The sequence below is a fragment of the Protomyctophum parallelum genome (assembly GCF_964188405.1).
Source record: "Protomyctophum parallelum genome assembly, chromosome: 12".
In the NCBI taxonomy this organism is placed as follows: domain Eukaryota; kingdom Metazoa; phylum Chordata; class Actinopteri; order Myctophiformes; family Myctophidae; genus Protomyctophum; species Protomyctophum parallelum.
This window is the reverse complement of record NC_139712.1, coordinates 50,096,783-50,124,683: the sequence shown is the minus strand read 5'-3', so window position 1 is coordinate 50,124,683 and position 27,901 is coordinate 50,096,783. Positions and strand designations below refer to the sequence as shown.

Sequence of the window (27,901 nt, the reverse complement as noted above, 5' to 3'; positions counted from 1 at the left end):
TGCGTGCGTGCGTGCGTGTGTGGACAGGGTCAAAAAGGAAATGGAATGGAGAAAAGGAATGGATGGAGCGGCCCATTCATTGGGTGGCCCACCGGCATGTTAGATGCAGACACAAAATATCAGCAATGCCCAACTTTATATTCATGTTCAATACCGTTATGGGATGGAGCTCGTTCATTTTTATTGATAACGATCACCTTATCGAGCTGGGTCCTTATCGAGCCCACTATCACTATGCTCCGTGGATGGAACATTTACATTTACATCGGATGGACGCGTGGATGTGTGCATAATCCTTATGACCAACGTTCACTTCCATGCTAGCTGCTTCAGCTTAACATGTCATACAGAGCAGGGGCGGCCTTAAGGATCGGGAGGCCGGTCTTCTCCGAAATCTGTCAATCTTTGTCAACTCAGCACGTGTTGACAACGCATTGTAAACTGAAACAGAAGCTGTGTGTGTGTCACACCAAAAGTGGTGACCTATAGAATCCTGTACATTAGAATCAACACGCGATCACACACAGCTGTCATTAATTAATGGTCTTGGCCTACCAGCATGTGCACTTAAGCCTCTCCAGCTGATCCAAAATGCTGATCCAAAATGCAGCAGCTCGCTTGGTCTTCAACCAGCCAAAATTCTCACATGTCTCCCCCCTGCTCCGCTCCCTCCACTGGCTCCCGGTCGCTGCCCGCACAGAATACAAAACTCTGATGCTGGCATTCAAAGCAACCAAAGGTATGGCTCCCCCATATCTTACAAGTATGATTGAACCCTACAAACCCTCCCGCGCACTCAGATCAGCCAACGCAGGGAAACTGGAAGTACCCTCACTAAAAACGCCGGGACAACGCTCCACACGTCCCAAACTCTTCTCCCTTCTGGCTCCAAAACTGTGGAATGCACTTCCCATTGCAGTCAGAACTGCAGCATCACTCCCAATCTTCCGCCGTAGCCTGAAAACCCACCTTTTCAGACTCCATCATGGCCCATAGCACTTACCCTAACCCCTTAGATAGAATTTCTGTTGGCTTAGATAGCATTTGACTTAGACTTATAGCATGTTATGTAGACAGCACTATAATTGTATTGTATATAGTCATAGCACGCCATAGTACATATGTATAGCATAGTAGTGAATATGTATAGTTTATTATGTATAGTGTATGTATAGTTTCATCATATAGATATTCCACTGTTACCTTCTTAGCTTACGCATGTTTCATGATAAATGCTTTTATGTGATGTATTCCCATGCTTTTGTTCTTGCCTAAATGTAAGTCGCTCTGGATTAAGAGCGTCTGCTAAATGCCTAAATTGTAAATTGTAAATTGATTGCCTATGCGTTCAAGTTATACAGGGTGAAATGCACAGGCTCATCTTACATCGCTGCTGGCTGCCACTGCAGGCAACATGCACATTTATAATTTTGGATTATAGTTTGCTCACTTTGCTGCTGGTCAATTTGAGAAAAAAAAAGTAAGGACTGGAGCGGAGCTCTCTCTCCCTCTCTCCCTCTCCCCCTCCCTCCCTCCCTCTCCCTCTCCCTCTCCCTCTCCCTCTCCCTCTCCCTCTCCCTCCCTCTCCCCCTCCCTCTCTCCCTCCCTCTCTCCCTCCCTCTCCCCCTCTCCCTCTCCCTCTCCCTCTCCCTCTCCCCTGTGTGGGGGGTGTGGGGAGGAGAGCCTTCGACAGTGCTATACTTCTCCAGTAGCGGTGCAGAACCGAGAGAGTGACACATTATTTTGGATGTAAACTTCGCAACTTTGAGCTTTTTTGATCGGTTTTGCGGATCGGTGAATTTTGCTCCAGGAAGGCCCCTGGTGACTCGAGGCCTGTTTCAATTGAAACGATTGAAACATTGTAACATATATAAGGCCGCCACTGATACAGAGGACACCGGAGGCTGGCGGTGATTTCACCACAGCACAAAGCTGTCAAGCTGTCTTCGATGCGAAGCAGAAAGCGTGGAAGTCCGTCAGACAACGGTCTGCCCCAACCCCATGTGAAATGCCCTCCCCAGCTAGTTCATTATTGCATTTAGCTCCCCTCTTGTCTTTTTAACCCATTCTGACCTGAGATCAGATTCATACGAGGTTTCCGCCGGACACACACTGGTCTGATGAACCCATTCTGACCTGAGATCAGATTCTAAAAAATGTCAGTCGTTCTTCGATTTAAAAAAAAATAGCAGACCTACAAGCTCGTATCGCGCCACTCGGTGGCGCGATATGAGCTTGTAGATCTGCTATTTTTCAATAGATAAAGCATAACATGATGCCAACACCAAAATGGGTGCCCGGTCAGAATGGGTTAAACATGTAACCAGCCGTTCCACCATACTTCCACGGCGCAACCATAACGCAACCACCCTCCCTTACCAACGTGGCCCAGTCAGTTTAGAGCTTGCCCAGTTTAACTTCGAAGAGAGGGGGAGAAAAACAGCAAAAGATAGCCTACTTTGGTGGCACTCGTGCATGGAAATTTCTGTTAGTAGCAAACTACGGCATCTAATCTGCCTTTGTTTTAAATTGTCCCCAATTCGCACGTCGGCAAAAAACGTTCACACCTCGGTCGGAGATGCGCTGCCTCCACCCCGTCAATCATTTAATCCACGATACGCGCCTGCCCTGTTTTATATAGCGAGCTGTGCCCATGACGTCAGCTGCTGCGGCTATAACGGATAAGAGGCTTGACAAGCCAAAAGCTTATTGATACTTGGGTCTCGATAAATGCCGAACCGGGTTGGTAATGGGCCCGATTTTCGGGCTCCATCCCTAGTTATGGGGCTTAAAATCAATGCATTTCACGTTTCAAATTCTGGACGGACATCTTGGATTTTTGGGGTCGCCATCTTGGAATTTTGCCTGGCTAGCGGTATTTTTTTTAAAGAGTGGGATTTGAAGAGTATATGTACCAAATGTCATGCTTGTATCACCATTTGAACGATTCTTGCTATATTTTGCAATTATCTGCTGCACTATATGCCCAGTACGTCACTCTTACTCAAGTAACATTTTGACTGAGCTACTTTTACTTGTAATGGAGTAAATCTGAACAGGTCGTATTTGTACTCAAGTACTGGGGTCGAGTACTCTGTCCACCTCTGGTAAAATAGAGGTTCAGCCACACCCAGTCAGACAGACAAAATGTTTCTAATTGTCAAAAAACATGATTTAGACACCAAGTTTGCATTCATAGCTCATCTGGTTCAAAAGTTGTAGACAAAACATTTTTCAGGGCCCAGGCCGTAGCGTAACGGTCTGGGCACCGGACTGGTGATCCAGTCGCGGTGTGCCGCGGGTTCGACTCCCGGACCCGACACGGCCTTTACCGCATGTCATCCCCCCATCTCTCTCCCGTTTCCTGTCAGCCTACTTTCTATCCCTTAAAAAATCAATAAGAGCGTAAGCCGCAAAAAATATCTTAAAAAAAAAAAGAAAAAAAAAACATTTTGCAGGTGGCGGACTGGCGGCCATATTGGATTTGGCCACAATGATGACCTGGAGGGTTGCTGGCTCGGGCACGGATTCAACAAACATTTTGAGCACCTCAGAAAATCTGTAGCTCCAACAGTTTAGAAAATAGAGCCATCTTTGAACTAGCGGTCATTTAAAAAAGGGCGTGGTCATTTTCGGGTATTTCGCGCCGGATAGAGAATTTTTCACAGTTCCCAAGTTGTTCGCGGGGGTCATATTAGCCAAGAACAATTGAGATATTCTCTCCTAAATTAAGTGCATATATATCTTTGCCAGGTCCTAGACTAATGCTTTGAATCGTCAGACAGAACAGAACAGAGACACTTACGTTCTGAACACTGACTGAGTGACACGACAACCAGCAGATAAACGAGTTTGTGTGAAGCCTCTGTGTGTGTGTGTGTGTGTGTGTGTGTGTGTGTGTGTGTGTGTGTGTGTGTGTGTGTGTGTGTGTGTGTGTGTGTGTGTTTTGTGTAATCTCTCCTCACGGTTGATCATAATGAGAGAAATGTGAAAGGAAGCAGGAGCTCCTGTCACAAGGAGACATCTTCAAGAATCTGTAAAAGATGCGTGCTTGCAACTAGGGCTTGATCCATACATCGGCCCGCCGATAAATTGGCCATGGTCATGACTAACCATGCACGTTGGCTCCACAGAAACAGACAGAAGGACACACACACATGGACAGACAGGGTGGAAAACAGTCTCACTCTTTCCCCATGCCGTCAGCCTGGTGGAGACAATTAAGTAGCACTAATTGCACACTCAACTTGACATAGAATGATTAACTGCAGGACTTTTAAGTTATTGCACATATCGTAGTCATAGATACCGTAAATTAATTCCGCCAGCACGGAGCTGAAACCGTTACTAGTACAAGTCGTACCACAAAGGACGGCCATCAAAGAGCTTATTTTGTGGCCAAGAAGTTTGTCTTCCATTGAATAAACCTAACAAACTGCTACAAAACACAAAGCATTTTTGCGGATAAATCACACGTAATCTCTCCCCCCTGTCCCTGGCTTTCTCCTCCCTTTACCCATGCCTCTCTCCTCCTCCTCCTCCTCTCTCTCCCTCCCATCTTCTCTCGTTCTCTCTCCCTAACAAGGCTGGAGAGGAGGCAAAGGGCTTAGGGAGCCGTGACAGAAGGATTCTAATAAGCCCCTGCTGTTTTTTCCTCTACTCTTTTTTTCCATAACTATCAAATTCTTTTCTCTCACTCTCTCTCCGTGCCCCTCGTTCAACCCTTTCCCGTTCATTTTGTCTATGCTTCTCCAATACCCTGCCGATAAATCCACCTTGCTCATGTCAACAAGACAGACAAATGGAATGAAACAAAGTGCATGTATGTATGTGTAGTATACATGCATATCTACCAAGGTTTGTGTGAGCCGTGTGTGTGTGTGTGTGTGTGTGTGTGTGTGTGTGTGTGTGTGTGTGTGTGTGTGGACACGCTGTCAGTGAGTGCTAGGAGTCCTGGTGACCTCAGTGGGGGGGGTGGCTGTGGCTCTGTGAAGCGTTCAGTCTGGGTCATCCATTATGTCTGTCTGTCTGTCTGTCTGTCTGTCAGGGCGTCTGTCTCTATCCCAGACTGCCTCCTCACAGGCTACCAAAATATACCAATAATTTCTCACAGCAGCAGCAGCAGCTGCCTACCTACTTGCATGTATGCCTGCTGTGTGTTTGTGTTTGTGTTTGTGTGTGTGTGTGTGTGTGTGTGTGTGTGTGTGTGTGTGTGTGTGTGTGTGTGTGTGTGTGTGTGTGTGTGTGTGTGTGTGTGTGTGTGTGTACCTAGTTCAGGGGGCAGAACGGTCAGCCTGTTGCCTTGGATGTGCAGCTCTTTGAGCTGGGCAAGGTCTCCAATCTCCTTGGGCAGTGAGATCAGATCATTGTCCCTCAGACTCAACTAGAGCGGGAGAGAGAAAAGGGTGAGCGTGGGGTGGGGTGTGTGGGCAGAGACAAGAGGGGACTGTTAACATAGTTGCCAACATGTACAGAGTAATACACTCAAGATAACTCTAAAAGAAACAATCCAATCTAAAGTCTAGAAGGGATGGGGACAGACAGACAGACAGACAGACAGACAGACAGACAGACAGACAGACAGACAGACAGACAGACAGACAGACAGACAGACAGACAGACAGACAGACAGACAGACAGACAGGTATAGCGAAGGAGAGGAAGGCCAGAGAGAGACATTTTACTGCACTTGTACAGTATGTATTGTTGATGAATTACTCACTATCTGTAACTTGGACAGTTTGCCAATGTCAGGTGGCAACATCTCGAAGTCGTTGTCACTGAGATAAAGGGCACGCAGCGTAGCTGTAACACACACACACACACACATGACTCTGTAAGGCTTGATTGAGAGTGAGACAGAGAACATACAGTGCGTTTGTGAGGGAGAGGGTGTGTGTGTGTGTGTGTGTGTGTGTGTGTGTGTGAGTCTGTAATAAAGACTGAGTTGAAACACAGGGCAGGTCAGATCAATAAGTGGTCAAGGCTGATTAACAACGCCCTGCAAACAGGACTGAGGAGCAACAGCAACACACACACACACACGCACTCTTAAAGACCAAAATGTCAGCAGATTGTTGAATGTGCTGAGGGAGTTCAAATACAGACAGACACACAGCCACTGCCATGCAAGGACATATTCTAATGAATTATGGATGTGAAACAAAACGGCAAACACTGCAATGTGAATAGGGCCTGTACTACAAGGCCAACAACCTGTTGTACTCCTTCACATGCCACTGTTGACATACAATCAATATGACACTGTATCAAAATGATAGCCGTCTAATGAAAACATATTCGACTGATAAGCCCCCTCTGAGCAGACAATGAATCGCACCCATTGACATTACAGGCCCAGCATGTTCAAATAAATGACCTCATGTTGATTCGTTTAGTGAGGACTTTTAAACACTTCAAGTTCATCACAGTCAATATAATGAATTGTATTTTTAACAGTTGTATTCCAAAATGAGATTATGTATACAGCATTTGATGCATGGCACTTAGTTCTAATCTGACAAAATGGCCTAGTTTAAAGCCTCATCTTGCGCCTCGTTACCTGCATTTACACATTTGAGGCCCTACCTCAGCACATCAATAAATTAGCTGCCTCTGACGGCCGGCGGCCGTTGCCGAAATGAGAAAAGGTTAGTCACACACACGCCTCCTTCCAAGAAGCCCCCTCTGCACTAGCTCTGTATCAATTAGTCTCTGATTAATGGTTGAATAAAATGAGCATACGGCACACTTGCACGCTAAAACAGCATTAACCCATTCTGACCTGAGATCAGATTCTAGAAATGTCTATTACATCCTGACAGTTTCATTATTAATCCATTCTGACCTGAGATCAGATTCTAAAAGTGTCTTCGATTTTTCAAAAATAGCAGACCTACAAGCTCGTATCGCGCCACTCGGTGGCGCGATATGAGCTTGTAGATCTGCTATTTTTCAATGGGTGGCGATCTTTTTTCCGACACCCTTTTGGCCGACGGGACAATGGTCCGACAGTTTCGGACTATTGTCTGAAATACCGTCTTTTTACTCCAACAGTTCGACAAGACATTAGACAGACAGAAGTTGCGGCAATAGTCAGACAAACCGTAGGTTAGACAGGTCACCCTTAGGTTAGACACCCCTTAGGTTAGACGGGACAATAGTTAGACGGGACAATAGTCCGACACGGGAGGGGAGGGGAGGAGTGGGGTGCTTGTGTGTGTGCACACACACACACACACACACACACACACACACACACACACTGTAATAATAATAATAAAAATAATAATACAAAGTAGTAGTAATAATAATAATAATAATAATAATAATAAATACGATAGATACGATGACGCACGCAGGCACACACACACAGAAACTGTATACGCACGCACGCACGCACACTGTATACGCACGCACGCACACTGTATACGCACGCACGCACACACGCACGCACACACACACACAAGCACCCCACTCCTCCCCTCCCCTCCCGTGTCGGACTATTGTCCCGTCTAACTATTGTCCCGTCTAACCTAAGGGGTGTCGGACTATTGTCCCGTCTAACCTAAAAAAGACCTGTACCCTTTTTCAATAGCTAAAGCATGACAAATGGGTGCCCGGTCAGAATGGGTGAATAACAGGGGGTTAAGAAGTGAGTCAGTCATTTAGAAGTCAGTCAGTCAGTCAGTCAGAGTGTATGTATATGTACAGTATGTGTGTATATGTATTATGTACAGTATGTGTGTATACTCACTGAGGTAGAAGAAGTTTCCAGGCAGTGAGCTGGAGTTCAGGTTGTTGTAGGTGAGGTCCAACACCTCCAGGGCGGGAAGCGAACCGAAGCCCCTCGGCAACCCGCCAAGACGATTCATACTGTGGACACACACACACACACACACACACACACACACACACACACACGTAAGTAAGCAAGAAGTAACCATATAGAGCATCGCAGTCCCGCCCCTTTTATGACGATGAGCGGCCCGGAAGAGAATGTCACCATTCATTTTTCCCATAGACGTTTCGGAAAGTATTTATTTAAAGATCTTTTAAACCTCGGACAAAGCCAACTCGGATCGTGACAGCTCATGACAATAAACAAAAACATTTGGGCCGAACAAATAATTAGAAAAATAAAAAAATAAAAAGTTGTTGTACCCTGCCATTTTTTTCCTTCTTTCTAATTATTTGTTCGGCCCCAAAAAATTTGTTTGTTGTCATGAGTTGTCACGATCCAAGTTGGCTTTGTCAGAGGCGTATAGGTACTTAAGGTAGTTAAATAAATACTTTCTGAAATGTCTATGGGGAAAATGAATTGGAAATTGTCTTCCGGGCTGCTACGCTCTATCACCATTGGCATTAATCATAAATTGATGATATTCATACAGGAGCCATTTTGCTCTCACATCATACTGTGGAGGGTGGAAAATACAGAATATGATGTACTGTAAAAGCAATAATGTGTGAATACGATCAATCTGATCATCAACGTAGATGCATATGGACATCTTATAGGCCTAGTTCTCACTCAATGGACTCCAGGATACCTCACGAAAACAGGATACCTCGATTTTGTGTAAGGGGACAATAGTAGTTAATTTTTTGTCAAGCCCCTTTGGTCTGACCAGACCTGATCAAGTCCCGATAGGGTCGAAACATTGTATTCCTGGGAGCTGATATACAGTGTGCAAACTCTTCTTCCTTCTTAAATGTACATATTTCAGTTCGGCACCTGTGACGTTTTTTGGGATGTGCGTGCTTCCCTCTGGATTCTGTTTCTAAGCACAGTATTAGCCCTGTTGGGCAATGAGATGGAACAAAGGCTATGGAGTCGTATGTCCAACTGCCAGTCTATATCTGCCTGTTTCTGTACATTTGCTTTGCATAACTGTTCGTCTTGTACCTCAAATGTCCTTGGGGAATATTCCATTATCAATACGCAAACAAGCACTCCAAAGACACAAAGTTACCTACAGGGGAAGGATTGGATAAGCAGCAGAGGCAAATTGATTGAGCAACGTTGTTTGTGTGTGTGCGGTGTGCGCACTGTGCATGCATGGGCCGGTCTGTTTACAGAGGCAATTTCCAGGTCAGAGAGACGGATTGTTTTTGACAAATGAGATCAAGTGCTTTATAAAGCTTGCGCATAGAAACACGTATACCCGCACACACGACGCACAAACACACACGAGAGAATAAACAAGTACACAATCCCTGACACCCCCCCCCCCCCAAAAAAAAGAATACACCCACACAGCATGCAGTGTGGAATACTAGTGTGCGGCTTACACAATCCAGATAATGTGAGTGTGTGTCTATCTGTGAGTCAATACCATCCACATAATGGCTGGGCCAGGCTCCTCCTAATCCTACATGACATTGACACCATGCCGACAGCATGCACATGCACTTTGCATGACTTTATTAACCCATTCTGACCTGAGATCAGATTCATACGAGGTTTCCGCCGGACACACACTGGTCTGATTAACCAAATTCTGACCTGAGATCAGATTCTAAAAAAATGTCAGTCGTTCTTCGATTTTTCAAAAATAGCAGACCTACAAGCTCGTATCGCGCCACTCGGTGGCGCGATATGAGCTTGTAGATCTGCTATTTTTAAATAGCTAAAGCATAACATGATGCTGACACCAAAATGGGTGCCCGGTCAGAATGGGTTAAAGAAATAAAGAATGTATATTAAAATAATGTATTAATGCCCCTATATGAAACACTTGCTATTCATCCCATGTCTACAATGCATTATAATCGACTTATAACAGTGTATATTTATAGCTATGAGAACTAAAGAAAAGCTCAATGCTTATGCTTTATAATAATAATCATAACGGATTATGAAGCATTTTGAAATGACATACAGTATAGAAGAAATGAAATCGGAATCGGCTTTTGTATGTACCTGCTTGTCATTCATGCATTCAAAATGATTATGTCATAGATATCCTATAAATTGTAATCATTCGGACACACTGAGCGGCAGTTTAACCCATTCTGAGCATCATGTTATGCTTTAGCTATTTAAAAATAGCAGATCTACAAGCTCATATCGCGCCACCGAGTGGCGCGATACGAGCTTGTAGGTCTGCTATTTTTGAAAAATCGAAGAGCGACTGACATTTTTAGAATCTGATCTCAGGTCAGAATGGGTTCATCAGACCAGTGTGTGTCCGGCGGAAACCTCGTATGAATCTGATCTCAGGTCAGAATGGGTTAAAGTCCTCTGATATGGGCGTATCGGGTTCGTTCATGGTCGTCTGTCTGCTTATGGACTAAACCGCCGATCGGCAACCATAACTGTGGTGTCATGAGAGCCGACTGAAACCGCAGTTAACACTTTAACCCTCTAACACCCAGCGTTGCTTTTTAGCAACAATTTTATTTTATTTAATTACTAAATTATTATAATTTATTTCTGTTCTTTTTTCACCTAAACGTCATCAGTGATGTTCATTGCAATGCCATTTCAATGCCATTGGTCATGATATTTGCATATAAATACCGCCCACATTTTGAACATTTTTTTAACCTAAGACTTTTGACCTTTGCCCTAATAAAAGTAGGTAAAATAATTGTAATATATGTTTTTTTGTGATCATTAGAATATCTAGAACATGTTTTATTCATTATTGTGAAAGATATCCCCAAAATGTAAATTATTAATGTATTATATTATTATATAATTATTATAAATTTTCCATCAAACTTTATTTTTTTATTTTTTTTAACATATTTTTTAGTCTTAGTCCTAGTAGTACAAAGTAGTAGTAAGGTTGAAATCTATTTTTTGCAAGTAGAAATTAATGCGGGTGTTAGAGGGCTAAAAAGCCGCCATCTAGTGTTCTGTCTAGGTACTTCAGCTGTCATATCAGCTGCATTGAGCTACGTTTCCGTGTGTGTTACACGCCTTGCAGAGACGAAACCGAAAGCACATTGTAGTCTTAGCAGCTGGAAAGCACATTGTAGTCTTAGCAGCTGGAAAGCACATTGTAGTCTTAGCAGCTGGAAAGCACATTGTAGTCTTAGCAGCTGGAAAGCACATTGTAGTCTTAGCAGCTGGAAAGCACATTGTAGTCTTAGCAGCTGGAAAGCACATTGTAGTCTTAGCAGCTGGAAAGCACATTGTAGTCTTAGCAGCTGGAAAGCACATTGTAGTCTTAGCAGCTGGAAAGCACATTGTAGTCTTAGCAGCTGGAAAGCACATTGTAGTCTTAGCAGCTGGAAAGCACATTGTAGTCTTAGCAGCTGGAAAGCACATTGTAGTCTTAGCAGCTGGAAAGCACATTGTAGTCTTGGCGATGTTCTCGCCATCTTTCGTCAGAAGCGGTAATATGTCGGCGGCGATGCGATCAAAAATCACTATTCACATCTGAACACCGGACGGATTTGACAAAAAGAAAGAGAAAACAGGCAGGAAAGGTATCACAGGAAGTGGATTCCTATTGGATGCACACGCATTCCGTTGAATGAAATGTGTCCAGCAAATTATGAAACATTAAAATGCTTTATGTTTGATGATTATTGTTATAAAGCATAATGATTACTTCTCATAACTATAATACAATGTTATTATAATGCATTATAAGTATGATTCAAATGCATTATACACATGGATATACTAGCCAGTGTTAATCAAGCACTTATTCCTAAATAACTGTCCTAACATGCATGGCCTGATATATCTTACACTAATCTTAACCTAACTTTTAACCCCAAATCTATGTATCTATCTATCTTTCTACCCGGCCATCCGCACTGTACGCACAGCTACACCCAAACCCAGAAGGGGCGAGTTCCTAAAGCGGCACCGGACGGCTTTCTGCCGCAGGTAGCTGATTACTGTGAACTTAATACACAATGAAAAAACAAAGAACCCTTTGCCAGGAGAGGGATGAATATCCCTCTACCAGTTTCAGTTGGGCTCCAGAACAAAATCCTAGCCATTTTAACCCATTAAGACCGGAGGCCAAGTCTAGAAATGCCTTCTTAAACAGTTTTCTCGAAAAACATGTGTTGCTGTATCAGTGGCACACTGGCACTCAAACTTTTTCATGTCAAGGACCCCCAACCCAACATGATATGAATTTGGCCGCTGACAAATACTGTGTTCGTGGGACCCCCAGTAGCAAAGAATTGAGTTAAAAACTTTTGCTTTAAAAAAATAAGATTTTTTTTAAGATCTGTGACAATCTTTTCAAAAATAGCAGATCTACAAGCTCATAGCACGGCTGTAACTCTTTTATATATCTATAGTTTTAATAGTCAAAGAAATCAAAAATGATTTGTGATGCTTTCCCGGTTTTAATGGATTAAGTGCACACAGTGGGGGCTACCATAAATGAACACAACACTCAACTATAATCACCATAGACTGCAGACTGTCACACCCTAACACCAACACAGCGCGCAGCAGACAATGGGAACAATGTCCAAACACAGCCTTCGGCTCTTTAGTTTAGGCTCACAAGGGATGTGTAAAGGTTATTGTAACTGCCGGTGTCAGTTGGTTCTTTTAACTTCAGTCATGTCTTTACTTTGAAGTTTGTTATTTTTCTTTGTTTATTTGTGTTGTCTTATTTTGACACTTCCTGTAGGCTTAGGGTACCTTTATTGTGAAACTTCCTGTTAGAGTGCATAATATATAGCTGAAGAATGTTGGCTTCACTCACCTCAGAGACACTCAGCCAGAGTGACACAGTGAGAGACACAGTATGTTGAAGCAGCAAAGCCACATGGTATGAGACTTGTTTGTTTGCAACTTCATGTTTAACCCAGTCGTTTTGATATTGTTGAAATGTTTTGTAGATTCAGTATAGTTTTGTAGATTCAGTATGTAGTTTTGTAGATTCAGTATGTAGTTTTGTAGATTCAGTATGTAGTTTTGTAGATTCAGTATACAGTTTGAAGATTCAGGATTAATGTAAAGCCGTTTATATTGTTTACAGTGCCTGCTTTTGCTGTGTCCGATGTGCCAAGTATCGGTTATCCCAAGATTGTTGGTATGAAGTGGTATCAAGGTGGCATTCGATTCAACCCCTAGCCCCTCGATTAGCGGAGCGAGGTATATGATTTGTTTGTTCTGTTTTGGGTTAATTCATTTACTTTAGGTCTAATTAATTGTATTGTGGGTTGATGGTTCGTTTGGTATATCTCTGTTATCGTATCACTGCATTAATTACGTAACTTAACCATTTTATTTATTGTACTATTGAAAGTGATATGTAATGCACAGATTTTATTGTTGTTGAAGACTATGAGAAAAATGTCATGATTGTAATAGTATTTATATTCTATTTTTGTAGTTTTCACGGTGCACCAGGGAACATCTTCTGTGCTGAAGACAAATAAACTACACCCGTTGAGACCATCCACTTCTCATTATTTCACAACTCGAGGGCGCTTACAGTTATAAACCAGCTTTTGCGGGTGTTTCAGCTTTTAATGGATAGTAGAGACAGGAAAGATACAGGCCAGGGAGGGTGAGAGAAGGAAAGAAAGAACGAGCGCGCACGCACGCACGCACGCACGCACACACACACAGAGTGATGCCCACCCGAGGTTGAGGTGTTTGAGTTTCTGCAGACTGCTGATCTGGGTGGGGAGCTCCTCTATCTGGTTGTTGAACATGTTGAGAACCTCCAGGTTCTTCAGGTCAGAGACGTTTGCAGGGACCGCTGGAAGACAGACAGAGAAAGACAACCCAATGAGGGCTCATAGTACAATGTCGACGTTTTGTTTTCCCTTTTCTCCTATGTAAATATAGCTATTTGAGTTTGACATGACATGTATTGATGTGTTAACCCCATTCTGACCTGAGATCAGATTCATACAAGGTTTCCACTGGACACACACTGGTCTGATGAACCCATTCTGACCTGAGATCAGATTCTTAAAATGTCAGTCGCTCTTCGATTTTTCAAAAATAGCAGACCTACAAGCTCGTATCGCGCCACTCGGTGGCGCGATATGAGCTTGTAGATCTGCTATTTTTCAATAGCTAAAGCACGACATGATGCCAACACCAAAATGGGTGCCCGGTCAGAATGGGTTAATGTTCTATGCCCTGTTGATGAATTGAATACGTATAGGACCACAATGGAAACTAAGTCCCCGGGACTTGTTTTGTGTTTCGCCTAAATGCTTTACTGTACCTTGATGCCGTTTAACATTTTTTGACCAAGTATTCAATCAATCAATCAAATGAGGGACAGCATCAGAGGAAACGTGAGAGGGAATGACAATATCAGGGAGGACAGAACAGGAAGCAAGAAGGTGACACAGAGACAGAGAGAGAAAGTTTGGTATGATTCCCAAACAACATCATACTGTCTGAAGTTTCTGAAGTTTGAAGTTGTCTGAACTAAGTTTCCCCGCATGTGGAAATTAAAAAGTCTGAACTTGACAATACAAAGACACAATAGCAAAGGACGCAATGAAAATTTTGTACTGTTCAAAAATGTAATTCTGTGGAAGATTGGTATTTGGTAAGAAATTAGATCAAGGATTCATTAAGGTAATGTCATTCGGCATAAAAGATCTCTTCGCTACGTTCTTTGAGCTTCTAGACATTCTATAGCTCCTTCTGGAGGAATCTAATTAATCAAATTAATTAAAAAAGTCAAGTTAAAAATGGTGCATTTATATAGCTTTACATAGATTGTGCATTACATTCACCCATTCACACACATTCATACACCGATGCCGGAGGGAACCATGCAAGGTATACCGTCCTGCACATCAGGAGCAATTAGGGGTTCAGTGTCTTGCTCAAGGACACTTCGACACTAACTCTGGGGGAGCCCGGGTTCAAACTGGCAACCTTGCGGTTCCCATCCAGCCACCCTGAGCCACCGCCGCTTAGTTACATTTTTGACCTTTTCTTCTCACCACTAATTATATCTCAAGACATTTCTGGTGGTGTTTAGTTGATCGTTCACCACCTCTCAATACCCTTTCATCCGAAGGTACCGTGAAAAACACATCTTACCCTGTCCCCACTGCTCTCATGTCCTCATAACGAGCCAATCATCTTTAGCCCCGTGGGGCCACTAACGAAGTGTCTTCTCTTTTTGATGGCTCAATTAGGCACTCCGACATATTAGCGGCATGCCGCAGTCACTTGGCAAGAACAGACTTTTGTTTCTCACTCCTCCTTAATCTCCATCCATCCATCCATACACTCCACCCCCCCCCCCCCCCCCCCCCCCCCCCCAGACGGAGAGGCGGTCAGAGATCGATGGGGTGATAACAGAGAGGGAGATGTTTCTATCAGATTATGCCGCTGATCAATGGGGGGTGGGGGTGGCTGGACGCAGAGGGAGAGAGGGATGAAGGGAGGGAGAGTGTACACAAACAGGCCCTGATGTGAATGCCACTGGGCGGATGAGCACTCGGGGAGGTGAGGCCCCGGCATACTGATACTGCATTGGGGTGTGTGTGTGTGTGTGTGTGTGTGTGTGTGTGTGTGTGTGTGTGTGTGTGTGTGTGTGTGTGTGTGTGTGTGTGTGTGTGTGTGTGTGTGTGTGTGTGTGTGTGTGTGTGTCACGACGTATCCAACGCTCAGTACAGCGCCGAGAAGCGCCGAGAAAGCGGAACTGGAAACTTTCCTATAGGCGGGACTCAGAGTTTAGACTAAACGGCTAGTAAATTGATAACTCTCGCTGCCGTCTGTCACTTTCCCGCACGTCCAAAGCAGCACAAATCAAGATGGGTACCAGAAATGAAATGGTTTACAGTTTTACACCGTGTGAAAAGGAAATTAAACACTTATTCTGTGACAACTGGTCCTTCGTCTAGCCAATGTATCAAGGCTTGCGAGGCAAAAAGAGTTCTTTGTATATAATATAAAAGCATGAGAAAAATAAATATTCAAAAGAGGTTGGATCTCTTGAGGGAAGCAACATTATCAATCAGAATCAAGGTTCATATCAATATGACTAAAATCGACTTTTTTTTTGGAACACAGTTATTCAACACAATCTAAGATTCCACTATGGAAATTCCGATTACGAACCCAGGACGATAGCGCAGCAGTGATGTCAGACTGTCAACTATCAACTGGTTTAAAAGATGACTTTCTCCCCGGGTCCTCGTGGTTCACACCTAGGACGTAAAATAAATCTATTCCATTTAGCTGGCCTCCTCTCTCTCTGTGGACCCGTGAATGGTACCGAATCGATGAAGATGGAGAGGCTGATTAGTTCGGACAGTAACTCACATGACCTCGTATGCAGGTAGAGTAGACCGAGAGGGCATAAATGGTCCGCTGTACAATATGGTCTATTGATTTCCATATGGGCTACTCTATCTGGCTATCTGTGTACAGTATATGACCTAACCGGGGTCACCAGTTGACAGTAACTATATGCCTGTACATAACACACTAAGGATAGGACAATATAGAATGTGACTGTGTATATTGTACATACTGATGTATGCTGGCGGTTGTGCATGTGTGTGGAAGATTGAACTAAGAGCAAATCCACATCTACCACATGAGGGCACAGAGATGGGTTGCAAAATTCCCAAGCATCATTATTATTATTATTATTATTGAATACTTTATTAGTCAGGAATATAAACAGCACATGGTCAAGACATTAAGCCGGCTAATAGGATCATTCTCATTTTTTTTGTGCTGCATGGCCAAGTGTGTTGAGACTTTGCCCATATGGGCCACTCTCTGGCTGATAAGGGTCTGCTGGATTGATGGTAATGGACCAGAGAGGAGTTACGTTAAAGCAGGGTGGCAGCGAAAAGGAACTCAACCTTTTACTTGTACAGTGCTCTCTCTCTCTCCGTTTCTCCATCTCTCGGCCAGACCACCCTCTCTCTTTCCTCTCCTGTGCAGCTCTAATGAAAGACTTTCCAAATGTCAAAGTAATTCCTGACTACCTCCCAAAGTTCACAAGCCAGAGACGTTACCTCTACCTTCATCACCCACAGCTTTTTTTCTCCCCTTCTCTTTTTTCCTAAGCATGAAGCATCAGAGCAAGATCACAGACCCAGCAAGAAAAAGACTGGGAGTTGAGCTAGGATAAACAGGACAGCAAGCACAGCAGTGTTGCCCGATTTTGTGAGAGAAATGAGCAACTAGGTATATGAAAACAAGTAAAAAGAAATGAGTTGTTTACATGAGCACTTAAAACTTTTATTTATCAGCTATTTGAAAATAGCCGATCTACAAGTTCACAACGTGTTGTATCGAGCTTGTAGATCTGCTATTTTCAAAGCAAATCTTGGGGGGAAAATGTGGAATGTTTTTTAAACATACATACAAACAACATTTTTAAATACACAAATATTGTATGGGGGTCCCTGGCACAAAATATTTTCAGATGGGCATGTTAAAGGAGCATTCAGTGATTTCAGATGGGCATGTTAAAGGAGCATTCAGTGATTTGGGCGATTTGGAAAACCTAATTAAAGGACAACTTTAGTTTTTTTCAACCAAGGTTCATGTTTTAGGTTGTTATTAGAGAAACTAAAAGGTGAGTGTTAATTTTCTTTCATTTGCTGCTTTCTTTTGTTTTGGGTATTTTAGCAGTTTTTGACAGGGGGGCGGGGGCATTCGAGCATGGGGCTAAGTATGTATTTTTTCACAAAATATTATGGCGATTTATTTTTTTATTATTTACTATAGTCCTAATAAACCCCAAGAAATTACATCTGACCACATTAGATAACAGGATCTATTGAATGTGACAAACTGACATATTGAGCCTATACACACAGTATAAGCCTTCCCCCAGTAGGTAGATCACATTCAGTAGATCCTGTGATCTTCTGTGGCCAGATGTAATTTCCTGGGGTATATTAGGACTATAGTAAATAATAAAAAAATAAATCACCATAAAATGTTGTAAAGAAATACATATTTAGCACCATGCTCGAATGCCCCCGCCCCCCTGTCAAAAACAGCTAAAATCCCTAAAACGAAAGAAAGCAACAAATGAAAGAAAATTAACACTCATCTTTTACTTTCTCTAATAACAACCTAAAACATGAACCTTGGTTGAAAAAAACCAAAGTTGTCCTTTAATGCTTTGAAAAGTTCAAAGCAATCACTTACTTCAATATAGAAAGTGAAGAAGTAGAAAGTGGACAAAAGTACAGAGATGGCCATGGAAATAGTAACAATAAATAATACGCTTGACTTTTAAAGTAATTAGTTACAAATTGCTCTATCTACGCCTTCCCTCTCAGGGTTGAGGACACCGCGACATGCTTCTTTTAAAACCATGTCACGAGTTCATGTTGATTGAATGTCAAACCCCTCTCCCACAGCGTTAAAGGACAACTTTAGTTTTTTTCAACCAAGGTTCATGTTTTAGGTTTAGGTTGTTATTAGAGAAACTAAAAGGTGAGTGTTAATTTTCTTTCATTTGCTGCTTTCTTTCGTTTTAGGGATTTTAGCTCTTTTTGACAGGGGGGCGGGGGCATTCGAGCATCGGGCAGCAATGTGAAGGTAGCCTACTGGGGGAAGGCTTATACTGTGTGTATAGGCTCAATATGTCAGTTTGTCACATTCAGTAGATCCTGTGATATTTTGTGGCCAGATGTAATTTCTTGGGTTTATTAGAACTATAGTAAATAATAAAATAATAAATCGCCATAATATTTTGTAAAAAAAATACATATTTTGCCCCATGCTCGAATGCCCCCGCCCCCGTCAAAAACTGCTAAAATCCCCAAAACGAAAGAAAGCAGCAAATGAAAGAAAATTAACACTCACCTTTTAGTTTCTCTAATAACAACCTAAAACATGAACCTTGGTTGAAAAAAAATAAAGTTGTCCTTTAAGTAATAGAAAATAATTAAATACATCCAAAGGGGTGGGATGATGGTTCTTAAGTATATAAATAACTTAAAGATAGTTCCATCATTTCCAGCCATGGTAGTAGTTTGGTGTGGCATAGTGGATTGGATTCATTAGGATGTAGAGTCGTCTATTTGACTTTTTAAAGGCGTTAAAAATAAAGGCGTTTTCTGCCTTTATTGATAGGATTAAAGTAGTCGGACAGGAAATGGGGAGAGAGATGGGGGGGGGGGGAGACAGGATCGGGAGTCGAACACGTGGCACGTCGTCAGGCTGGCTCAGCAGCCTAGGTGCCCGTCTGGGTTATTTTAAGATTATATAGAGTGCATATTGTGATCATAATGCCTGCCATGGCAACTACCGTTTGTTTTCTTTTGCATATTTGTTGTTCTAGTGAAACTACTGTAAGTCGCTACAGACTAGAGTGTGAATTTGCATAACACTGCATGCATGAGGTCTATTATGTTAAGTTGGTTTAACCCATTCTGAACGGGCACCCATTTTGGTGTCAGCATCATGTTATGCTTTAGCTATTTAAAAATAGCAGATCTACAAGCTCGTATCGCGCCACCGAGTGGCGCGATACGAGCTTGTAGGTCTGCTATTTTTGAAAAAAATCGAAGAACGACTGACATTTTTAGAATCTGATCTCAGGTCAGAATGTGTTCATCAGACCAGTGTGTGTCCGGCGGAAACCTCGTATGAATCTGATCTCAGGTCAGAATGGTTTAAAGGGAGGTTCTACAGCGCCTCGAGCCAAAATCAGCCTGCATCTCAGGAGCATCTCAGGAGCAAGACACATACAGCAATTAAGAAGAAGGCACTGGAGCAGCTCCGACAGCTGAAGCCTTTTCTTTAATGTTGCAGGGTGCAGGGCAGGGAAGACAACGTTTCCATGGTATTACATCTTTGTCGGGTCATCAACCGCACGAAGATGTAATAACATCAAAACGTCTGCTTTCTTCTTAGCCGCTATACGTTAGTTGCTTGTTTGAGCTCGTTATCCATGTGTGGACTGGTGTGTTATTGTGTACGCCCGGTGCATCACGGCACACAGACTGACTGGTCAGATATGTTATATTTATGATATTTGTAAATGTTGCTGGGGATCCCCTGCAACCCCCTCAAAGACTGCTGGGGGTCCCCTTGAGAAGCAATACCATAGGGTTTAGGAAAATCAAAACGCATGTTTTTTAAGTTCCTGCATATTGTCGCTGTTAAACATCTGCATTACATAATTTACATGAACATTGAACACAATTAGATAATCTAGAAGAATTGCTATTTCGATCAATGTTTTCAATACAGCATGGAATTTTTGACAAAATCTTATCCAACGACAACAAAATATTCTTTCGTTTTGGGTCTGAGAGGCTAAATCTCATCAAACGGTGGTCCGTCCGCCGTCATAGTCACGTAAATAGTTCAGACTAATTGAGAAACCCGTGAACATTCACACCTCGGAACACCACACTTGAGAAAGCTTGGCGTTTCATGGCGTTTCAAAGACTAAACTAGCAGGCAATCAAAATGTGTGATCCTATAAGTATATGTTCTACCTGAATGTTCACAAGATTCTCAATTAGTCTGAACCCTTACTGTGACAGACTGTGGTATTTCAAATGACAGGTGAGAATTATCAGTAGGGATGCACCGATCCGATACTCGTATCGGAAATCGGCGCCGATCCAGGCTAAAATTCTAGATCGGGTATCGGTGGCAAATGGGCCGATCCATTATCCGATCCGATCCGATCCGATAATTATGTGTAATTACAGTATGAAAACAACTCTACCTCCTCTGTGACACAGCAGTGTAGTATTGACAGTATAACATGTGGAATGCAGCCAGGCTAGCCTGCTCACACATTAACCTGGTCCAATTGTTGCACAGTTATTTAATAAATAATTCAGTGCATTTATATCTGTGTTACATTTTGTTTTACAAAGTTGGGAAAGTAATGTTTAAGTCAAGCCTTGATGTTGCCTTACACAAAATAATGATTCCAGACTACACACAGTGAGGCATACAGCTTAATAGGTTATTACGTTTCTTTGTGGGGGGTATCGGATCGGTACTCTGTATCGGCAGATACTGGACCCCCATGTATCGAAATCGGTATCGAATGCCAAAAAGCCGGATCGGTGCATCCCTAATTATCAGACTGGTCAAATTATTCAAACTTGCAGTGGTGGACACAAGTACATACACAAGTACTGTACTTTTTGGAGTATCAACAGCTGTACTATACTGCAGCTGTAGGAGAGTACTTTTGACTGTAGGGGAGTCAAAAGTACAATATGTCTTGTAAAATGTACAAGAAAAACAGTAATAAGATGTACAGTATTCTAGTAAATGTATTTTGCTACTCTCCACCACTGGGTGGGATTATGGTACATTTATTTTATATTTACATCATATGTAAGTACAATGAATCAAATAACTATCTGATCTTTAGTTCTTTCAAGAATGTTTGCTAAGAGCGCATGTGACACGCCTGCCTGCTCTTGTGGTCAAGTTTTGGATATGGCCAGGCATAATAGAACTGACCAGCTTGTATACCTAATTTTGAGCTTTTCCGAAAACAGCAAAATATAATATCAGTGTTTCAGATCGAGATCTGTCTCGGTCTCGACATGGTCTCACCTTCCGGGCGGTCTTGGACTCGACCACCATGCATACCATACTGTACAAATTATATAATAATTTATAACCTGTTCTTAATAAAAACGTATTTGACAAAAAAATATATTATATTTACACACAGTATATCAACCAGAGTCCTTAAACCGGTATTTCACTTGAAAACACATTTGAGGTCATGTTATCATCTACTAGAATCAAATGTAGTGTCACATCACAGTTATCAGAAAGGGAGAAGACATTGGGGGAGAGCAAGGAGAAAAGTGAGGGGCACTCTTATCATCATACATCACACATGAGAAGGACATTTGTCACCAGAACCAGGGACATGTGTGTTTAATGAGTCTACGAAGGTTAAAAATCACACCCTTGTGAAGTGAGGGGCGCTAATATATTAAAGTCTAACTCATGTTGATTAGGTGATGTAATAATGAAATAAAACGAACAGTGCAAACACAAACGTTAAATGCCATTAACAATAAAGAGACAATATGACGTAAATTTTCCCTTCATTGTCAATGGCGTTTTTAAAACAAACATTGAACTAAAAACAAACATTAAATCTTATAGCCCTCAAAATTGAGTTGGAAGTTATATAAGAAGGGGAGTGATACAAATTTGCATTTAAATATTGAATCAAGCAAGACAAAAGACAAAGTATAGACGTCAAAATAAACCAGGAAGTGTGACATACCGTGTTAAATTACCAGTAAGATATGGTGTCCTGGTCCAACCCTGACTTTTCATTCAAATAGATTTGTCAGTTGTATATGGCTGTGGTGCACTCTACTGGTTGAAAATGGCATTACATAGCCCAAGAATAAAGTGCAGTATGTTTGACGAACCAAAAAGCAGTAGTTCTCAAACCTCTCAGGGAGCAACCCCCCAAAATAATCCTATTTGAACCCTGACAAGCACTTGGAATGGCAGGCATTATATTTAGTTTGACCCTGTCCCACAGATAGTGTGGAAATAGCCGAAATACAAGCTCACAATAAGATTGTAGATCGGCTATTTTTTTTGAGGGTCGCTAGCCCCTCCAATGCATGGCTTTCCGAAATTACATCATAGGCCAGTTTAGACCCAGTTTAAAGCCAGCCTATTATAAATTTCCCATCCCAGCCAAGTCTATGGACTTTAATGTTTGTGTTTAGGGTAAATTATGATGTAATTCGTGCCAGCCAAGTCCATGGACTTTAATGTTTATTTAGGGCCGGCAACCTGGGCCTGTATAAATCTGGGTTCCCCTCACATCACACGAGTAGTGCAATGTTTTACATCATATTTGACAATTTGGCCAATCTGGTACTGAAAAGGTCTTTTAAATGACTGAAACGACTGCACTACAAATCATTTAGGGACCCCGGTTTACTTTGAGAGCCGCTGAACTACAGCATGTCTGTCTGCATGTTACAAGAGCAAAATGAGAGAAAACTAAACTTACCTGTGAGCTTGTTGTGGCTGAGAACCAGCTGAGTAATGTTGGACAATGTAACTGCAAGGGGAAAAAGAAGCAAAGGCTCTTTAGTCTCTCTAGGTCGTCCTCGGAGTGGATAATGTAAATAAATCACACCTGTGTGAAGTGAGGGGCGCTTATCATTATACATCATCTCATGAACAACTGAATTTATGTGATTGGTTGGTTAAATGTACATCGTATTTAGTAGACATTTGACCTAATTTCTCCATCATTGTCAATGGCAAATATTGAGACGTGTGGGGACAAAAGCTGTATATAGGAAAAAAAGATAATCCAATCACACAGAGGACCCCCTAGGGGTCGCAGACCTCCTGTTGAAGACCCCTGCTCTATAGAGCGGCGCAGTCCCTCCCCCTTTCAGAACAACGAACGGCCCAGGAAATGAAAACGCAATGCATTTCCCCATAGGCAGTTTTTATTTAATTTATTTAAAGACCTTTTAAGCGTCGTACGAAGCCAACTCTTGTCGTGACAAATCATGACAACACACACAATATTTCGGGCCAAACAAAGAAATAGAAAGTAGAAAAAAACTTTTTGTTGTTGTTTTTCTTCTTTGTAATTATTTGTTTGGTCCAAAATATTGTGTGTGTTGTCCATGATTTGTCACGACAAGAGTTGGCTTCGTACGACGCTTAAAAGGTCTTTAAATAAATTAAATAAAAACTGCCTATGGGGAAATGCATTGCGTTTTCATTTCCTGGGCCGTTCGTTGTTCAGAAAGGGGGAGGGACTGCGCCGCTCTATACTGAGACAGCAGTAGATTGATATGCACTACACACAATGTCATTGATAATGATATATAGAGAGTATGCAACTATGCATGCACATGAGTCACTTTTCCCACCAGGACACGCCCTCATCTAGACTGAGTTCCAACATTGAGCAGCGTGGAGCATTGGAGTTTGGAAGCGCTCGTTGGAAATCACTCAATGGTCCTGCGTGCGTACCACTTGTTTCTAAACATAATGCAGGAGGCAGCAGGACGTTACTTGCATTATTGAAAATAAGCACTTCCAAACTCTTACACCTGCACTGAATTTCTTGACAGAAAGTAGATCATAAGATTTGTTTCTATGAAACAAAAACTTTGCAGATAGAAAGAGGATAATTCAAGCTTTCCGTACAGCTGCAATGGTGGCGAGTTAATGTCGTTTAATACAATCGGTTTGGATGAATGGACTGTCATGGCCCAAATTAGCTATGGTCCATAGCTATAATGCCTTTGCATTAGAGCTATGCTACTCTTCTATTCCTGCGCTCGCATGAAATGCAGACCAGCCTCTCGTCTGTAGCGAAAATATAAAGAACGTTTTCACTACTCTACTCACCAATACAAAAGGCGGCTTGTGTTATTAGAAAGCCTACTTTCCTTAGTGGACGCACTCTGAGCCCCCACCACACGCCAGAACAGGATTTATTTTTCACCAGAAGGAAAAATCTTGTCTATGGGGGTTTCTCTTGGCAATATCGGTATAGGAGTAACTTAAAAGTAATTTTCTTTCTGTGAAAAATAAATCCCTTTCTGGCCAAAACGTGCATTTTATTTTGGGGAATTTTTGCCTTTTATTGATACATTAAAAGGCATTTCATTTACCGTAGACTGACAGGAAATGGGGAGTGACACGTGGCAAAGGCCGTCAGGATCGGGAGTGGAACCTGCGTAACGCCATCAGGCTGTCTCAGCAACCTACTAACCTAGGTGTTTCTATCAATATTATTATAATACACAGCTACACTTTGGAAAGGGTGCTTGCTAAGCACAATGATTATTTTATCCCATTCTGACCTGAGATCAGATTCATACGAGGTTTCCGCCGGACACACACTGGTCTGATGAAACCATTCTGACCTGAGATCAGATTCTAAAAATGTCAGTCGCTCTTCGATTTTTCAAAAATAGCAGACCTACAAGCTCGTATCGCGCCACTCGGTGGCGCGATATGAGCTTGTAGATCTGCTTTTTTTTTTTTTTTTTTTTTTTTTTTAAGATATTTTTTTGCGGCTTACGCCTTTTTATTGATTTTTGAAGGGACAGACAGTAGGCTGACAGGAAACGGGAGAGAGATGGGGGGATGACATGCAGTAAAGGCTGTGTCGGGTCCGGGAGTCGAACCCGCGGCACACTGCGACTGGATTACCAGTCCGGTGCCCAGACCGTTACGCTACGGCCTGGGCCAGATCTGCTATTTTTAAATAGCTAAAGCATAACATGATGCTGACACCAAAATGGGTGCCCGGTCAGAATGGGTTAATTAATGATCTTTATTCATCTATCTTAATGATTATAATCTTTATTGTCCCGAAGGATATTCGTCTTCACAGTCTGTTCAAACATCCACAGCAAATACAACACATAGCACATAACACCAAGACAATACAAAAACATGAGGTCCCTACTGTACACAGTAGAACCATCCTATCGGCGGGGCAGTTTGTTTAACCCTGCGATGGCTGAGGGGACAAAACTCCTACTAAAATGGACCATTTTCACTGGCAAGGTTCTGTATCTTTGTCCAGATGGCATGAGGTTAAAAAAGCGATAGATTTGTTATCACTGTGACTTGAACAGAGCATTACACTAATGAATTGATCATGAATTAGTGCCATTTAAAGTTGAAATACCAGCCATTGACACATCACATTTGACAGCCCATTCATTGAAACCAAAAGGTCCTTTCTGGTTTTTTTAAACAACATTAAATTCACCAAGATTGCAGCTTTACAGAAAGCTTTGTATCTATATGTCAAGTCTTTGCGTCATAGAAATCCACCATAGACATGTTCTGTGCAGGTGATTCTTTTTGGAACTCAACTCAATACAAAAACTGTTAACTGTGAGTGGACGACAGCATAAAAGCATTATGTGGTTTTAAGTTGCACATAATGCAGACAGGAGGCAGCAGGACGAGTGCTTCCAAACTCAGACACGATAATCACCTGCACAGAATTTATTGACAGAAAGTAGCTCATAACATGACTGATTGACTGCGGTGGATATCTTTTATGAAAGAAATATTTGACAGATACAAAGAGGATAACCCAAGCTTTCCGTTCAACTGCAATCTTGGTGAGTTTAACGTTGTTTAATACAATCAGACATAGACTTTTCTGTGTTAATCAAGGGTTGGTATTGGAACTATGCATCTAAGGTGTGTGTGTGTGTGTGTGTGTGTGTGTGTGTGTGTGTGTGTGTGTGTGTGTGTGTGTGTGTGTGTGTGTGTGTGTGTGTGTGTGTGTGTGTGTGTGTGTGTGTGTGTGTGAGAGAGAGACTAGTGTGATAAAGTACTATTTGATCAGGGTTGTGTAGTGGTGTGGTGTGGGGCTGCTCCCACTACTGGAAATATTTCACCAAAATAGGACATGTCAAAGAAGGTGACGTCATCAGCCGTGGTCCGTATGTAAACTTGTACAAACGATCGACGGCGTGTATTCATATTCATAGCATACATCTTAGCCTCTATTCAAGTACAAGTCCATGTTGCTTGTGATGATCTTAACTTACATAGTCCTGGGACGTCCAGCATGTTGGAGATCCCTCTGTCGCACATATCCACCTCGGGGAGGTTCTTGTCCCGACTCTCCTCCACTATCTTCTTCAACGACTTGGACATTTTCTGTGTGCAATGGGGGACCAGAAACGGAATTAATAAAGAGAACACCCCGCTATGCCATGATGATGCCACACCACGAACCGTTTGTTTCGAAACGTTCCTCCTAAATTAAACCCTTCGCTCAAATGAAATGGACAGACAGAGAGGAATGGAAGGTTAGAGGAAGTTATATCTGGGGGGGGGGGGGGGGGTAACGGTTAATGGGATAGCGGTGTCAAAGCGTCGCTTTTAAACGACAATGCTCCGTTGTGGCGACGGTGCTTACCGTTGTTTTACTGGAATGAATCAAAGTGGATTGTTGTTGATGTAAACAAAGACGTTACTGCTGGTTTATTTCCTAGACAGAGAGGCTACTACGACTGTGCACACACCCAACCGGAAGTTGATGTGCGAGCTGCCTGGCATTCTCAGCATTCCATAAAAGGGCACTTCCTGCTCCAGAATGCAGCCTCACAATGTATTGTCCAAGGATTTGTCCAATCAGGATTCATTTTTATTCTAAGGCCAAAGTTGTCGTGTCATGTTAAAGTGTCGGGTCCTTTCCACCTCAGCATTTTCGCATAATATAACTTAAGCTTGTGTTTTTGTTGTAATTGGTGTTCTTTGTTTTATTTCAAATTGTCTCATATTTGTCTATCTGTACTCATATATATATCTTTTTTTTCTTTAAACTGAACATACATCATTATTCATCAACCCATTAATTGGATAGAGCAGGGGTCTTCAACAGACGGTCCTCAGAGTAACTACAGGTGGGACGGCTAATCTTTATGTGATAGGATATACTGTATATAATATAAATTATATATTTTTTGTTCCATGAACCACTTAAACTTAATTAGAGCCAAAAATAGTCGATCTAGATCTACAACAGTGAGCTTGTAGATCGGCTATTTTCAGTAAAGAGGTTTGGTGTAGAGGGAAAAAAGAGCAGACCAAGTACAAAGCCAAAGGTCAAGTTTATTTAGTATTTAAGTGGTTAAATGTCTGAAAATACACATTAACGTGAATCCAACGTGATAGTATAGTGCTGTCAAACAAGTCTATATAAAGTGAAGTAAAAGTACTCATTATGCAGAATGCGCCATTTCAAGTTTGCAAATGTATAACACTCTTTTGAAATGAGCAGATCTACAACCTCAGCTGAGCTTGTAGATTTTCAAACGGCCGAAATGTATAGGACTGAAGTGCTTAATGTATACCCTCTGCTTCTTGCAGATGATGTGGTCCTGATGGTACCACCGGTCCAAGACCTGGACCGGTTCGCAGTCGAGTGTACGATGGCTGGGATGAGGATCACATCTCCAAATCTGAGGCCAGCAG

General features: G+C 42.2%; 1 protein-coding gene across 1 annotated transcript in view; it reads right to left on the bottom strand.

Moving 5' to 3' along the window:
- Positions 1 to 26,973, bottom strand: part of rsu1 (Ras suppressor protein 1) — a 53,763-nt gene extending 26,790 nt beyond the window's left edge. The window contains exons 1-7 of the mRNA XM_083778093.1: positions 26,844 to 26,973; positions 26,470 to 26,581; positions 22,929 to 22,979; positions 13,577 to 13,697; positions 7,757 to 7,875; positions 5,723 to 5,805; positions 5,269 to 5,383 (exon numbers count right to left, since the gene is read on the bottom strand). Coding sequence (XP_083634219.1) covers positions 5,269 to 5,383; positions 5,723 to 5,805; positions 7,757 to 7,875; positions 13,577 to 13,697; positions 22,929 to 22,979; positions 26,470 to 26,578 — 598 coding nt within the window. The 5' untranslated portion in view covers positions 26,579 to 26,581; positions 26,844 to 26,973. The remainder of the gene's footprint in view (positions 1 to 5,268; positions 5,384 to 5,722; positions 5,806 to 7,756; positions 7,876 to 13,576; positions 13,698 to 22,928; positions 22,980 to 26,469; positions 26,582 to 26,843) is intronic.
- Positions 26,974 to 27,901: the final 928 nt, after the last annotated feature.